The sequence below is a fragment of the Argentina silus genome (genome assembly GCF_951799395.1).
Source record: "Argentina silus genome assembly, chromosome: 18".
Lineage (NCBI taxonomy): Eukaryota > Metazoa > Chordata > Actinopteri > Argentiniformes > Argentinidae > Argentina > Argentina silus.
The window spans coordinates 4,255,932-4,272,155 of record NC_139672.1 but is presented as its reverse complement, the minus strand read 5'-3'; the positions used below and the strand labels follow the sequence as shown (position 1 = coordinate 4,272,155).

Below are 16,224 nucleotides of genomic sequence, written 5' to 3'. Positions count from 1 at the left end.
TGTGCGTGTGCATTGATAATATTATGGTGCCACCAAACGTTTTCTTGACATTGAATGCCATCTAGTGGTAGAACAAAATATGACGTCTATTGTATACCTTTCCATCATCCCTACCTGTCTCTTAGCGTCGCGGATTGAAATTGCAATTTATTCAGAAAGGTGTCTTTAACTTAAGTATGTTAAAATTGTTCTAATATACCAAAGATATGTGAATATTATTTCATTTTTTTTAATTGCGGTATTTTCGATAGCTTGGATATGGCTATATTAGGCCTCTGCCGCCCCTGATGGAACCTTCCAGCCTCCTTCCTCCCTCTGTCCAGCTCGCGCTGTGATTGGACAATTCTGGAAGAAGGGACTTCACCAGCAAACAACATCGCATTTTCCTTATCGAGATAATCCAGTTTCTTATCAGGTACCTATGGTTATTGTCATTCATATCAAATACCTAACAGCTTATGGTGAGGTTTGTTGTCTGTATATCAAGACAGCTGCGGGTACTTAGTTGTTTTGCTCGCATGCTAAAGGCTGGCTGGCCAGCTTGTAATTTGCAGCAGCTGGCTAAGCTATCTCACCAGTGTTGACATGCCAGGGCAAGGGCTAACAAATAGCTAGCTAAGCTCCTCTTTGCTACTCATGTCTCTCAGGTTGCTAGTGACGGTGATCAGGCAGGTGTGTTAGATGTGTCCAGACATGTGAGCTTACATGTAAATGAGTGTATACTAGGTTTGCTCCCCATAAACTGTGAATGAGGTCATTCACACCCTCTTTCTTTTGTTACAGGCAGAGAAACCCCAACCACCACAATGTCAAGCAAAAGGGCTAAGGGAAAGACCACCAAAAAGCGCCCCCAGCGTGCCACCTCCAATGTCTTCGCCATGTTTGACCAGTCCCAAATCCAGGAGTTCAAGGAGGCTTTCAACATGATCGACCAGAACCGGGACGGCTTCATTGATAAAGAGGACCTACATGACATGCTAGCTTCATTGGGTATTTCTCTCAACAAAATGACACAGATGTTTGCTAAATTGAAATAGTCGGCCTCAGACCTTGTTTCATGCACTTGATCGATTCACACTCACTTGCGTTTTCTGTATTTCCCCAGGTAAGAACCCTACAGAAGAATACCTTGAAGCCATGATGAACGAAGCCCCCGGCCCCATCAACTTCACCATGTTCCTCACCATGTTTGGAGAGAAGCTGAACGGCACAGACCCGGAGGATGTGATCAGAAACGCTTTTGCCTGCTTTGATGAGGAGGGGACAGGTAGGTAAAAGCTTCGGTCACGTTATTCAGGTCAAGCATAGTGGGCCTTCACTGTAGGTGGCATGAGATACTGTGTATCATCTCAACATCAGACACATTTTAGGCATGAAAATATCTGATAAAATATTGATATTGGAGTGAATTCTCATTGAGGATTTCTATTTTCTACAGGTGTAGTTCAGGAAGATTACCTGCGGGAGCTCCTGACTACCATGGGTGACAGGTTCACAGATGAGGACGTGGACGAGCTCTTCAGGGAGGCCCCCATTGACAAGACAGGCAACTTCAACTATGTGGAGTTCACCCGCATCCTCAAGCATGGTGCTAAGGACAAGGACGATTAGTGGGACTACTATGCATACAAATGCAAAACCTCTGTTTTGTATTTCATATATCGTGTATTATTTGTCTTAGGTTTTTACCTGGTTTAGAACATCCATGTTAATCAAGACTGTACAATTACAATGCAAGGTAACATCTATTCTTAGGCTGTTCAACTGTACATCTGGACCTACCCCTACCCCCCCATGTCTGTCTTAGCAGATTTGCACATCAATGCTACACTATTAAGCGACTACAGTACTGTAGCTTAGAAAGATCTACTGTAAAAGAAAACCATCAAAGTGTGGAAAAGGTTGAAAAATAAAACTGGAATGAAGAACATGTCAATCATGGTTAATGGCCTGGTTTTGCTGTATTTTTATATTTTGTAATTAATTATGCTTTTAAAATAAAGTTATATTACCCATGTAACACACAAGATGTGTACAAGTTATTTTAAAGGTCATCACTGGAATGGAGATGGCAGATGAAGCCAGATGATGGCACACTAGTGGTCCTTGGAGGGATAGTTCGGAACTTTTGCTCTTTTCTTTCAGTTGCTTCATCCTGGGATGAATTCATGGTGCAAGAGGAGTTTCCAGACCACACCTTTTGTACCCATGACTCCTCCAGTATCTTGAGAATGGGCAGAGATTGGCTCATTCAATACTACAATGAAGAGATCAAATTACTGATTGACACAGACAGACCATCATCAGAAGAGCTTTTTATTTGAAATACCACACAACATGAAATCATTCAGCAAATGGAGGTCATAAAATGATTGGTAAATATCCTAGGGTTCGTGTATGAATATGTCCTGCAGCTCAACGTCCCAACATAGGGTCAGTCAGAGTGGCCAACACAAGGAGAGTAACAGGAAAACAGCTGGTTTGTCACTGGCCATCATAATTAAAAACACCTTCTGTGTTTCACTGTGTTTCAAGTCAGACATATTAATCTCATTCCCATAGCCTGAGGATGAGGTTAGACACAAGTTAATAATCACAATGAATTCAGAGGACAAAGCAGCGAGAGGAGTAGAGCCTCCTGAACACTGAATAAACCAGTACAGTATAATGTCTGAGTATAATGAACACATTATTAATGAATCCATCTTTGTAATATCAGTTAACATAAAAAAGGTTATAATGTAAATATGGTGGGAAAGATTATTCCCTGTGTGTAGAGGTCTTGTTGTATTACAGGTTCATTGCCTCCAACAACAATACATGGATTGAACAATTGGCAGTTTTACATTTCTGATCTGACAAAGTTGTGAATTTGTTGATAGAGGAACTCTGCATTATCAGTTGCATTTACTATATCAGTCATCTCATTCTGCCAACAACAACAACATGCATCAACAAAGACTGCACACTCTGTCAAAGTCTAAAGGACAATATTGATCCTTTAACTAAATGTTCTTCATTCAAAATATCTTTAACAGCACCTTGTCTTTGTCCCTGAGAACCTAACCCAGGGGATGTTTCTTGAGGTTGCATCAAATAATTACCAAACATGGTCAGTGTACTCTCCATCCAACCTCAAACTGTCTGTTCATTGGATGCTTTTTTCATGAGGGCACTCTTACACACACACATGTTGGCATGCCAATAAATACACGAGAACCTGCTCCAGACCTGAAGCTCACAATAGAGTGTTCTGTTGCTCACGGAGCAACGTACAGTACATTATGGAATGGAGGTCTGAGGTCTCATCGCTCTACTCTGCCAGGGCAAGGTTTTTGGACTGGATCTTTGCCAGGTGATCTGATATACCAGCTTCGATCTTGTCGCACTGGGCAAGGAAACCCTGTGTAAAGAACATACAGGTTAGGGATAAAGGTTATCAGATTGCCCTCAACACTTACTGAAATAGTTAATTAGCAATGGAACACAGACTTACTTGCACGGTTTTCACAAGTCCCTTTTTCTTCAACTTGCAGTCACTGAAGTTTTCTGGCAAACTCTGTTAAAAAAGGCATGTTTCAGTCTTGTTCTGTGACTAATAGGTAAATACAGCAGTGTAGATAGACTTCCAGGATCAGAATTAAGCAAAGCTGGATTGAGGATATTATATTACCATGGAATCCATCTGTTCCAGGATCTTCATAAACTGCTCTGATGCCACCTTCACCCTGTGGTCCAGTTTACTAAGTGCTTCTGCCTGGAGATCCTTAGCAAGGAAACCCTGTGAAACAAAAAGAGCCAGTGAAAGCTCAGTGAAACTGGCCCAATAAGTATTTGACACAACAGAAAATGAATAAGCACTAGATTGGTACATCAATAAGGTTCTTTACATTCTTAAGCCCTGTCAGCTCCCCATCCATTTTCTCAAGCTTTTTGGCCGCCTGCTCCACCGACTTCTCAATGTCTTTGAGCTTCTTCAGCTCAGTTTCTTCTTCAGGACTGTTCTGTTGACAGAAACACACCATTCAGCTAGCCCCATTTCTATCAACTTACAATGAAGAAAGGCATACTGTAAGTGACAGCAAAACAGCTAAGGTCTTACCCGTTTCCCAATCATCATTAGTTTACAGCCTTGCTTTATTCCAAAGCTGGAGAGGCTTTCATCCATCTCTTTTAAGGACTTCCCTGCAACGCATGAATGACAGAGTTACTAACGTGCACAAACAACATCATAGTGAAACATCTTGTGAGCAAAGCACCTTCAGTTACACTTCTTCAACCTATCGACATGTCATGTAAAGTTAATTGTGAGGCAAGCAGCAGGAAAGACATAAGGGCATAGCCGTTAGGATGACAGAGGCTAGCTACCTTTGAAGATCAGTTTCTGTGCAAGTGTTGGAACTCCAGTGACTTGTGTGAGGGCATCTGACAAGTCCTTCAACACCGGTTCATTGCCATCCTGCCCCGTTAACGTGATACTGTGCTTCGTAGAGCCTGATGATAGACGGGACGCAGCATACAGTAAATACATTGTACATCAAAGATATTGACACCTGATCGCACATAGCTGCTAGCTTCATATATGTTCCCAAGACGAAGTAGAGTAAGCACCCGGTGGCTAGCCGGCTACTGCACTGCCGTTGGATGGATGGATGGCTAGCTAACGTTGGCTAGCATGCTAGCTAGCCCGCCTGCAACACCAGTTTCTGTTTCAACCCCATCGTTGCATCGCTGTTTCTAAGAGAGCACAAATATATTATTCATTGTGCTGGAAAGCAAACTGAATTCGACTTTACCGTAAGCAACAGTCACTGTTATCGTGTTCTCCTCCATTTCTTCGTACTAGAGTGAACATCCACTTCGGTGTGTTACTTCCTGGACATACAGGAAACCGTATGTATGTTTACATGTTGACGTCAGCGAGCTGCGCTACAATGTAGTCAGATATCAACACTGTGAATTCAACATTCAACCTTGTATCAATGATTTGAAATATGCATATGAACTTCAAATGTTCTCTTACTTTTAACGTTTCTCTGATTAAATCAGATGTCTATCTGTCATGTCTGATACTCTGATATTTGATTGATGCGTGTAAGTTGTGTTTAGCCGCACCTTATGTATACTATATTGTTTTGCTATTTGCTTAAACATGTCATAAAATACCTGAGTACACTTAGCTGTTCTCTCCTGTCTCCTAGTTGCCAACAACAACTGTGGGCAGTGATAAAAGGTGTCACCTTGGCAATGCACAGTACACACACCAGACATGAACAAATAAAATAAACAATAAACAGGAGAACCCTAGAAGAAGCAAGTAGCATGCCAAAGAAATCATCGTTGAGACTAAGCTGGTCACATATTTGGCGGTAATCAAGGAAGTTGGGGGGACATATTCCAGACAGCTCCTGTGAAGGGTCATGTGCAGGTGGGGCTGCCAGACCGTGGACACAGTAAGGAAAAACGCAGCAGCAGTAATACAACTCAATGGCAATTGATAATGGCAAAGTTAATAATGCATTCATCATATTATCTGCGTCACTATTCTAGACCTACATGTGTAGGTGGTGTGGAACACGCTACTGCGCAGAGTGCTTGAGAGGGGACTTCACTGGATTCATGAAGTCCTCAGAGACATGTCATAAATGTTTTCAGGTTGGTACCCACACATGCTCTACTAACAATGTACAGAATTGATCATATGGACAGAGGAAAGTAATGGTAGCCTTCTTCTATAGGTTTCTACAGATGTTTCTACAGAAATTCAACAGATGTTAGAGAAGTGAAGTTTGATGTCATTCTTCATTCTCATAACCAACAGGATAAGTGCCAAGGTGAGAGAGTGGAATTCAACCCACAGCAGTCAGCAAACAACTCTGACAAAAGACCAAAAAGCAAAAAGGCAAAACTGACTGCAAAGAAGAAGAAATCAAACAAACAGAAGAAAAAAGTAAAAAAGAGGAGAAAATAACACATTGAATAAACAAGCCTTCAGAATGCATTTAAAATGTATAATTTATTATGTTCGTTTCAAACGACCCACACGCACAGATATTTTACAGACAGTAAGGAAATCAATTCCATTGTTGACGACTTGGTAGCAAAATGTTAATGACTTGTCTTGACCACGGGGTTCAGCACTGTCATACACAACATCTGTTACGTCCTGGGTAATACTGGTAGTACGGTTGATGAGCAAGATGAGAAAAGGGAGAAAAAGGTAAGGGAGAAAAAGGAGGTACATAGTATATTACAAGGCCACATGCTATCATGGTAGTAGTAACAATAGAAACCCAACACAAAGACAGCTTCAATAGCTTTGTAACTTAGTACAGTATGTAGTGTTTTCAGGCCAAATTGTTTTGCAGGTATAAATGTTACTCTACATATAAAAGTGTTTCAGTTCGAGTGCAGTTGTCCCATCCAGTCCTTTCTTATGTAGCAGGAATCTGTGGCAGACCAAACTCATCCACGAGAACACCATCCTGAAAACAAAGTAAAAGACAAGACAAAATGCGTTATTGCTGCACAGCGGGGCTCAACTCTTTATATTTTACACTACACCTTTTTTTTTTTTTTGAGGTGGCAAACCTGTTATAGAGTTGGTACAGTATGCAATGATGTTAGTAATAGGAAATTGCAGAAATTATACTGTAATAATGTTGCACAAATAGTGGGATGTGTACTTGTCGACGTCATCATCATACTGTAGATACTCATATTGATTGTTACAGTGATTGATTTAAGTATGACATTAGCTACAACGTGATGAAGCAAGGAGGAGGCACACACCTTGTTTGTTTTACTGTCGCTGGGCATCCCCTCTGGGATAGAGGGTGCAGACGAAGCCTCATCCAGGTAGGAGTTGTCATCATCCAACAACAACTCATCTCCGAGGGCATCCAGCTCTGATAACAACATCACAACATCTACTATCATTCACACTGTCCCAGTCACACTAGGGTGTTTAAATGTATTTCTACAGACAGAGACAGAGACACACACACACACACACACACACAGACACAGACACACACACACACACACACACACACACACACACACACACACACGTGCGCGCAGACACGCAGACCCACACACACACACAGACACACACAGACACACACACACACCTGCTTCTAGGTCGTCCTCATCTATCTCTGGGGTGCCATAGCTGCGGCTCAGAGACTCCTGTACTTCATTGGCATCCTCCATCATGTCCTCCAGCTGGTCCTGTAGGTCCTGGAGACACAGACAAACCACAGTCAGCTCAGCTCCATGGAATCATTATCATCATGTTTAAGCCAGTATATGCCATACAGTTTTCAGTTTATCATGGTACAGTTTTTAGTTTTACAATCCAATAGTATGGTGGAAAACATAGAAAATGACATACTTCAATCTGATCGATCTTCACATCCTTGTAGGCCCTTTTCATTTCTTTAGCTCCAATCTTCATGGCCTCCACCTGGAAACAAAAACACGTGTACAGCCTTACAGGCAAATATGCTAAATGGATGACAACTACTAATACTCTATTTTATTCTATCAAACGCCGCACACAATTTGACAGGCCAAATTGTCCTTTAAGTCAGGATTTAACAACTGGTACAGTATGTGCATTATTGTGAGAGGCAGATATCGTCAGTGCTGTTCTTACTGTTGTTTTAGTGTCCTTCAGTGACTGAATAGTATAGTTGGCCTGCTCCATGTTAAAGGACTGCTGAGCTAGCTGGTCTCGCTGGCCCTCGTACCTGGAATGACATGTAGTTGAAAATCCAACCAGTTTAACAAGTACTATTATACTTGTCACCCTAATCAAATGAGTGCACACATAATAAAAGTCTTTAACAATGATGGCACAACTACTCACATTCTCTTTTGCTTCAGTACTCTCATTGCCTTCTGTTTCACCATATTCTGTAAAGGAAAGTTAAGGATGTTAAAAGAGGCCCAGTCTTACTTACTCATCAAGTTACCAACATGATGTGGCACAGCTTAATACACAATAGAACTAGAGCAAGACAACATCCCTTGATGGAGGTGCTGTATGTATGTATGTATCTAACCTTTGAGGGGCCTTCTCTCATCTTTTTCATTTGATCTTTGTACTTCATCAGCTCAGCATCCAGCCGGGCGATCTTCTTGTCGATGGACTCCGTCCTTGCGTCCACCTATGGGCAGTCAATTATGTATGGAGAATTGTGAAGAGGTTAGAAAGGGTGGGGTCATTCTAGTATCCGTCCTGCTTCACTCTATTATTCATAAATTAATACTAACCAAAAAACATGGTCAAAGAAATGTCCCTAGTAAATGACGGGGGGAAAATCATGGATATTTCTTAAAAGTTTTGCATTTTAATTCCCAAGGAATAAGAAGTAAAAGCTGGCCTTTGAGGCATTGAGTTTAGCTTATCCTTAGGCTTTCAGCAAGATCATTGACAGTATCACGGCTGTCCGCTGTCATGGTGCTGAAACGAGCTACAACATAACCAGCGAACATAGCCTAATGGTTGACCCGTTATTCGATTATAGCGACCTAGGCCTATATGGTAACTGAGCTAGCTATAGCTAAGATGTTTTGCATTATGACAACAATGGACCAGACTTACATTTCCAATGCAGTCCGATAGATTTGGAGGAGGTGCTTTCGGTTTTCCCCGACCAAATATTCTATTCATTTTTACAATTTCCCTGGAGCTTAACAACTCCTTATGAAAGAAAAAGCATCAAATCCAAAGCAGACCAGTGTTTCCACGGCTGAAGACACCCGGAAACAGTGCTATTGACGCACAGCCATGCTATTGGTCGAAATAATTTGCGGTAGCCAATTATGTTAGAGTTTTGACTGCCCTCCTGCGGCGAGGATGCGGATTGCACCTGCTAAAACAAATCCCTTTGTCCCCCCAAAGATGTAGCTTGATTTCCATCAGTCTTTGTTGTCCTACTGAGATTATGGGATGGAAATTGATGTTTTGTGGAGATTAAAGGATTATACAAGGTATAGCCATGAATGAATCAACAGAGCAAACAAAGATTTTGCAGGAGAAGAGGAATTTCGACATAGGTCATGATGTAGCTGAATATTAATTAAGTTTATGTACAGTTCATGTACAGGCAGACAACATAACAGCATTATAATACTGTTTATGGATTACCCTGTCATGGATATAGACTTTATGGCACCACTATTGCAAAGATGTAAACAATTTTTTCAATATCAAGTCATTGAATGCTTTCTTACGGTCCCTCAACTGTAAGCATGTATGATATGTTGTGGTGGTGATATTGTTTTCATGTATTTCACCATCAATATGTGCATACTGCATTATTTGTTCAATTCCTATCTATCTGAATGACAGTGACACAGCTAAACAACCCAGCTCCTTCAAGAGATTTGCAAGTGAGAGGCAGTACTGGGAATTGCCTAAATAAGAGATGATACTACAATCAATAGTATCAAAATTTCACTTAAGCCTCTACAGAACTGCAGTGGTTAGAGTTTGAAGTAATGCAAACAAGACCGCCCTTCCAAGGCCACCTTGACAAAATGTTTCACAATCGCCACAACTGGCCGTGATCTGCCTTCCAACCAATAAGCTTCACCATGGTAACGCTAACTCTCAATCCAACACCAAAGAATGAAGTGAATGAAAAAGCTTAAATTCAGGTTTTAAAAGGTTTGTTCAAGTGCGCACAGCAGGAATTGGTTAGAAGGTCTACATAAGCTTTCCTCTCAATGATGAAAACATTTCTCATTCAGGTGGTTGATGGAATTCAAATGTGTGGGTAATGCAGGAATATGTGTGTGAAAAGAGGGAGATGAGTGTGTGTGTGTGTGTGTGTGTGTGTGTGTGTGTGTGTGTGTGTGTGTGTGTGTGTGCGTGCGTGCGTGCGTGCGTGCGTGCGTGTGTGTGTGTGTGTGTGTGTGTGTAAAATACTGCATTTGGATATTTTCATATTGCTGTATCTTCATAATGGCTGTGAAAGCTGCCATTTATGTTCCAGTGGTAAGGGACATATGAACATACCCCCCCTATACTAACCCTAACCCCAACCCTAACCCCCCTATACTAACCCTAACCCCAACCCTAACCCCCCTATACTAACCCTAACCCCAACCCCAACCCCGAGACCGCTTCTCCCCTGCTACCCCCCTGTACGAGTTCTCTCCTGCTAATAAAATATATTTTCTTTTTTAAATTAGCCTACTGGCATTACGACCCCTGGCGTGAGCATTGATTACTTTGTCTTATGATGACTGTTGGATAGATGATTCACTTACTTAAACAAATGTATTGTTGTAAGTCGCTTTGGATAAAGGCGTCTGCTAAATGCCATAAATGTAAATGTAAATGTAAAACATATGGTCCTCGTTACCATAGCAATGCTACCACAGAAATCAATGGCGTGTGACAGTAAAGGGTGTTGCCACCCTTTTCATTGTCATCAAATAACAGTGGTCCTAACAGTGGTCCTCTGTGGCTCAGTTGGCAGAGCATAGCACTAACAACACTTAGGTTGTGGGTTCGCTTCCCGCTGGGACCATATATACTGAAAAATGCATGCACTCACTGCAATGTAGGTCGCTTTGGATGAAAGCATCAGCTAAATGACATATAAATAAAACAAAGATTCACACATGTTCAGTTTCCTCACATTTTCTTTATTGGGTATATGTGAACTGTGTATTGACATTCAAAGCTTACAGGTACACAGTTAAAGTACAAAATAGATAGTAAGCAATATAGTACACAGTGTTACTCAAACCTAGCTCTTGAGATCCACTCTGGGTGTAGTGGATCTCTACTGTGAGAAATTGTATCATTGTATATCACACCACTTAATGGAACTAAATAATAATAATTATAATAAAACAATTATAAATATGATAAAGTTGTTGTTTTTTTTAACATGAGAGATTAGTTAAGAGTATAAGGGTAAGGCACACAAAACAAACATTTCTGCTTTGATTACTGCTTATGTGTTACATAAGCAGTATGTAACACATAAGTTACATAAATACATATTGTACAGTAATTCCTACGCATTAAGGGTACTGTGGATTTTCCATCAGACCTTCCATTACCATTCATTCATATCTTTCAAAATAACATCTGACAACTAATTAGTGTTGGTTCGATTACCATTTTAGATATGAAGCGAGAGAGGGTTTTTTTCAGACACCACTGAATTATGGCACCACAGATAGATAGAAATACAGTCCACAAACATTATGAAGAATTATGTTCATGTGAAATGTACAGATACACATTGTATGTTTCATACAAGACACATTTTTCATCTGTATACATTCATTAATGTTCATTAAATTCATTTATTCGCTCAATTCATTTGAACAGCTGCATTAAAATACACCGGCAAAGCCTTTACACTGTAATAAGCCACTGTTAATCTCTGAGAATGTGCAGTAAATGCAACATCTCTCAATTTATTGTTTACATTCTACATTATGTTATTGTAACAGAAGCTGACACATCTAATCAATCAATATACTTAGAGTATACAAACATATCATAACAATACCATTATAAAAACATTGAACACTGATTACAACTTGACTAGTAGATATACAGTATAATGCAGCAGTCATGCTGACTGCCACTTCAGAGCCCTCTGCCCAATTTGCACAAATTCTTTTTTGAGCCTTTTTCAAATACTGTGATGAAAGCGCTATTTCTGAATTTTCACTTCCAGTATAGTGACAGTGACATGGCATTACTGTGTCTTTCTCAAGAGTAAAACTGGATTATTTCCAAATGGCACAAAAACTGGATAATTGAGAACTTTACTTTGTGGCAAACACATCTGAATGATCACCTCTTCGTCAATAAAGAGTCTATGTTCCTACTGTATGTGCAAGACACTGAAAACATTCCCTGAGTGTTAGATTTTCATTATCACTTTGACATCAAAGTGGAAATACTTTTTTTTTTTTTCATCTTAATGAGAACTGCTTCACAGATTCACAAGAAAACACAGCTTTCAGTTACAATTCAAATACAGGAGCCTAACTACAGAAAACACACACTCATACTGTACAAACATTACAAAACAACACAAAATGCAAGTTAGAATTTGCAATTTCACTTTGCAGTTTCACTGCATGCTCATGGGAACCAGTTGAAAATACTTATTCACTATCTTAATGCTTACATTTTTTTACCATAAATTCTACATTGTGTATAAACAACAAAGAGTTTTTAGTTAGCTTTCTTTGTTTCGTCCTCTTTATCCTATTGCCAGGATGATATCTTTTCATTAGATGACTGAAACACAGTAACTTTTTACAATGTATTTGGCCTATGGTCAAAAAACCTATCAGCATCAGATTTTCACATGTTTAATTATTAAATAAATCTTAAAGGTTTACATTATAATACATTTTAAGCTTCACCTCAATAATTGTTATATATTATCATTATAATTACAAAATGCTATGCTGTGATGCAGCCCAGTAAAGTGTCATCAGGATCTGATGACTGGTACAGGTCACTACAGACTCTGGTCACTAGAGGTCACTACAGACTCTGTTCTGAGGACTGATGCTTGTCTTTAACAACCATCTGCCCTCCCTCAGATAGCTGTGGTGATCTGAGTCAAGCCCAGGTCATTGGAGTCCTCCCTGCCCTGATAGGGGAAGGAGGACAGCTCTACTGCTAGTCATACAGGTCTGCCATGCCCCCCTACCCCCCTGGCCTCTGTAGGGCAGGAGTGGTCCCGGAGGGTGCTCCTCACCCGACTCACGCTCTGCCTGTCCCCCGCCACCCTCCCCAGGCAGCAGAAGTCCCTGAAGCAGCGCTTGAAGTTCTCGTCCAGGAAGGCGTAGAGGATGGGGTTGAGGCTGCTGTTGGTGTAGCCCAGCGCCACACAGAAGAAGTAGGCCGCCATGACAGCGGTGGTCTCGGGGACGCCGGATGACAGCGCCTTGACCAGGATGAAGATGTGGATGGGCGTCCAGCACACCACGAACACGGCCACCACCACCAGAACCAGGCGTGTGATCCGCCGGAGGTTCCGGTCTTTCTCCCGGGAGCCGGAGAGGAGCCGGACGCTCTTAAGCCTCAGCACCATCAGGGTATAGCAGACGCTGATGATGATGAGGGGCGCCACAAAGCCGAAGATGAAGACACAGATCTTCATCACGGTGTCCCAGTAGCTGTAGGGGTCAGGGAACTGCAGGGCACACTCGGTGGTACCTGACAATTATAGGCGGGATCAAACATAGAATTAGAATGAGTAGAATGGACATGCCCATTCATATTCCATAGTGGTGAACTGGCAGCCATCTTTGGTGTACAGTACTAGCCAAATTGCCATGGTCTGGGGGGACCATGTCTGTTCTACTCATTTGACTTCTAGAGGATCAAACACCAAGGGACAGAATTAGAATGATGGAGTGAGAATGTCACCAAGCTAAAACCAACATTAGAGTCTGTTGATCAATCTCTCCTTTGCTGTGGTTAAATAAAAAGGGGAACCATCGATCAAACTCTTTCTCTGATGTCAGACACTTTGAATGACCATTTGAAAAAGCTTTCAGTGGCTCAGGGAACATCCATTACGCTTGTCACAGTTAATCTCAAACAACACCATAATATATTGGCCTTTACAGAAAGCCTCTATTGAAGCACTTACTCTTCATTCCAGTAGAAAGGTACTAGCAGAGTTGGGGCAATTCCAGTCAAATCAGAAATTCAGTTAATGAATATAACATTGTTCATTAAAAGTATAAGGACAATCTAAGCAATAACCTTTTCCTTTGCAAATAACGGGAAGACAATAACCAAATCACAGTTAAAGCCATGGCATAAAGGCTCTTATTTTGTGCAGTGGCAAAATAAAAAAAACACCGCCAGCCACAAACCAACAACAACTAAGCCATTACTGATACAATCTTAATCTTAAACAGAGCCCAGGTGTGGGTGAGATAGGCTACCATTGTTGGTCTGTGTGCTGCCAAGCACCATGGCAGGGATGCCTGCAGCTGAGGACAAGGCCCAGATGAGGACGTTGATGATCTTGGCCTTGACAGGGGTACGGAAGTCCAGAGCCTTCACTGGGTGGCAGACGGCCACGTAGCGGTCCACACTCATCATGGTGAGGGTGAAGATGCTGGTGAACATGTTGTAGTAGTCGATGGAGATGAACACCTTACACACCACCTCGCCAAATGGCCAGGAGTTGAGGAGGTAGTCTGTGCTTTGGAAAGGCATGGTGGTGGTCACCAGTGCGTCGGCCACGGCCAGGTTAAAGATGTAGATGTTGGTGGCTGTTTTCATTTTTGTGTATCTGCGGAGGGGGGGAGAGAGAGAGAGAAAGAGAGAGAGAGAGAGAGGGAGGGAGAGAGAGAGAGAGAGAGAGAGAGAGAGAGGGAGGGAGGGAGAGAGAGGGAGAGGGAGAGAGAGAGGGAGAGAGAGAGAAAGAGAGAGGGAGAAAGGGGGAGAGAGAGAGAGAGAGGGAGAGAGAGGGAGGGAGAGAGCGAGAGAGAGAAAGAGAGAGAGAGGGAGAGGGAGAGGGAGAGAGAGAGAGAGAGAGGGAGAGATACTGGATGAACACATTACAGTTGATTCAAACCTGAGTAGCGGAGTGCATCCATTATTACATACTGGGCTAAGAAGAAATGACAACGTACTGCAATAGCATAGAATATCAGCTTGTGATTCAGAACAGTGATTTCCTTGGCCTTTCTGTGTGATATTCTTGAGAGCTGTCTCTTCTTCTTGTCTGACCATCACCCTACATGTACATACATACTAGTATATTTATTTATTTATTGGAGATGCACCATCTCGTTTTTGATGGCGTTCTGTATGAAATTACAGCATTTCATTAAAGCATTTCATTTATAAAGTACACTTGAACTTTGACCTTTATTATTCTGGAACCATTGTGTGGATAATGGAATGGGGGAGAGAGGACAACAACAACAAATTTCAGTTACACTCAACTCTCCTGAGTAGTTTATATACAGAAGAGGCATCAAGGACAGACAGACACAAACACAGACACAGACACAGACACACACACACACACACACACACACACAAAGTAAAAGATTATGCTACATGAATGTAATTAATTAATTATTTTTTATTTCCGATTTAATTAGTTAATTATTTCCTCTCATGCCTCTTTTTTACACATGTCCACATGGGGGCGCAACGGCGCTTTAAAACATCAGTACTTCAACCCTCCAGAACAGCAGCTCTCAAATTGGCGCACAAAACTGTCTGACAACACCTTCCAATGTCACTCACTGGTAGCAGTTGAAACACCTGAATCAACACGTTATAACCATGACATAACCATATAACTATGACCTTATTGTCCCATGACTTTGACAGGTATTGTAGCACATAACCGGTCCATATTCAGAAGACTGTTATGGCACCATATTAGGGTGGTGAGAGATCACTACATGGTAAGAGGTGCCTGTTGAAAGTGATTCCAACTACAATAACAGCTCTGTATTCCAAGAGGATTAACTGTACCCTCATCAAGGTTGGAAAAAAAGTGTGGGACAAAAGTGGACTTACCTAATAATGACATACATGACCAAGCAATTTCCCACCAAGCCCACCACGAACACAACGGAATACACCGCGGTTATGATGGGTATGATCGGCGACATAGGCTCTGGTTCGTTCATCCAGCTGCCGTTGGCCGTGTAGTTAAAGATGTCCGAAAAGCTGGGTTGCCAGGTGAAGTTGGATACGCACTCCTCCGGGCGCCCGGAGGGACACTTGTCCTCCTTGAATATATGCACAACATCGCTGTCCATGGTGCTGAAATGGAGAGAAGAAGGATGATATAGGCTACAGTAGTTTAAACTGGTTGGCTGCGCTATAGAAAAGTTCAACACAGTATCAATACGTAGACGGACAGTATGAGGAAAATGTGTATAATGAAATGTTATGAATTGGTGTTATACTGTTCATGATTGAAACATTTAGACTGTCAAGTGTCAATATTGAAACGAAGAACAGAACAGACAATATTCAATTGACAAATCAAGGACACCAATAGTCTGATATCTTAGAAATCTTACCCTCTGTTATTCTTGCTTTCAAAAGTTGATGGGGGGGGGGAATAAAAAAAAAATCGTCCGTCGGTTGAACAGGATATTTTAAACAGACGCACGGTGAAAACTTTGATAATCCTTCTTTAAAATGTCTTACTTGCGAACACTCGCACAGAATTC

General features: G+C 41.5%; 4 protein-coding genes across 4 annotated transcripts; 1 reads left to right on the top strand and 3 right to left on the bottom strand.

Moving 5' to 3' along the window:
- Positions 1 to 347: 347 nt before the first annotated feature.
- On the top strand, positions 348 to 2,008 carry myl12.2 (myosin, light chain 12-2). Its single transcript, XM_083689794.1, has 4 exons — positions 348 to 415; positions 784 to 990; positions 1,106 to 1,267; positions 1,439 to 2,008. The coding sequence occupies exons 2-4, from the start codon at positions 807 to 809 to the stop codon at positions 1,609 to 1,611; spliced, it is 519 nt and encodes a 172-aa protein (XP_083545920.1). The 5' UTR covers positions 348 to 415; positions 784 to 806; the 3' UTR covers positions 1,612 to 2,008.
- A 299-nt stretch (positions 2,009 to 2,307) lies between these two features.
- bag1 (BCL2 associated athanogene 1) lies at positions 2,308 to 4,874 on the bottom strand. The gene is made up of 7 exons (XM_083690682.1): positions 4,797 to 4,874; positions 4,369 to 4,494; positions 4,103 to 4,185; positions 3,891 to 4,004; positions 3,674 to 3,781; positions 3,497 to 3,559; positions 2,308 to 3,403 (listed from the first exon to the last, which is right to left on the bottom strand). Exons 1-7 carry the CDS (start codon positions 4,831 to 4,833, stop codon positions 3,314 to 3,316), a joined length of 621 nt encoding a protein of 206 aa, XP_083546808.1. The 5' UTR covers positions 4,834 to 4,874; the 3' UTR covers positions 2,308 to 3,313.
- Positions 4,875 to 6,001: 1,127 nt separating this feature from the next.
- chmp5a (charged multivesicular body protein 5a) lies at positions 6,002 to 8,759 on the bottom strand. The gene is made up of 8 exons (XM_083689769.1): positions 8,612 to 8,759; positions 8,070 to 8,174; positions 7,874 to 7,920; positions 7,661 to 7,754; positions 7,397 to 7,468; positions 7,134 to 7,242; positions 6,793 to 6,908; positions 6,002 to 6,485 (listed from the first exon to the last, which is right to left on the bottom strand). Exons 1-8 carry the CDS (start codon positions 8,678 to 8,680, stop codon positions 6,435 to 6,437), a joined length of 663 nt encoding a protein of 220 aa, XP_083545895.1. The 5' UTR covers positions 8,681 to 8,759; the 3' UTR covers positions 6,002 to 6,434.
- Positions 8,760 to 12,683: 3,924 nt separating this feature from the next.
- Positions 12,684 to 15,804, bottom strand: oprk1 (opioid receptor, kappa 1; the record flags this gene model as incomplete). Its single annotated transcript, XM_083689566.1, has 3 exons — positions 12,684 to 13,219; positions 13,960 to 14,312; positions 15,560 to 15,804. The coding sequence occupies 3 exons, from the start codon at positions 15,802 to 15,804 to the stop codon at positions 12,684 to 12,686; spliced, it is 1,134 nt and encodes a 377-aa protein (XP_083545692.1).
- Between the last annotated feature and the right edge of the window lie 420 nt (positions 15,805 to 16,224).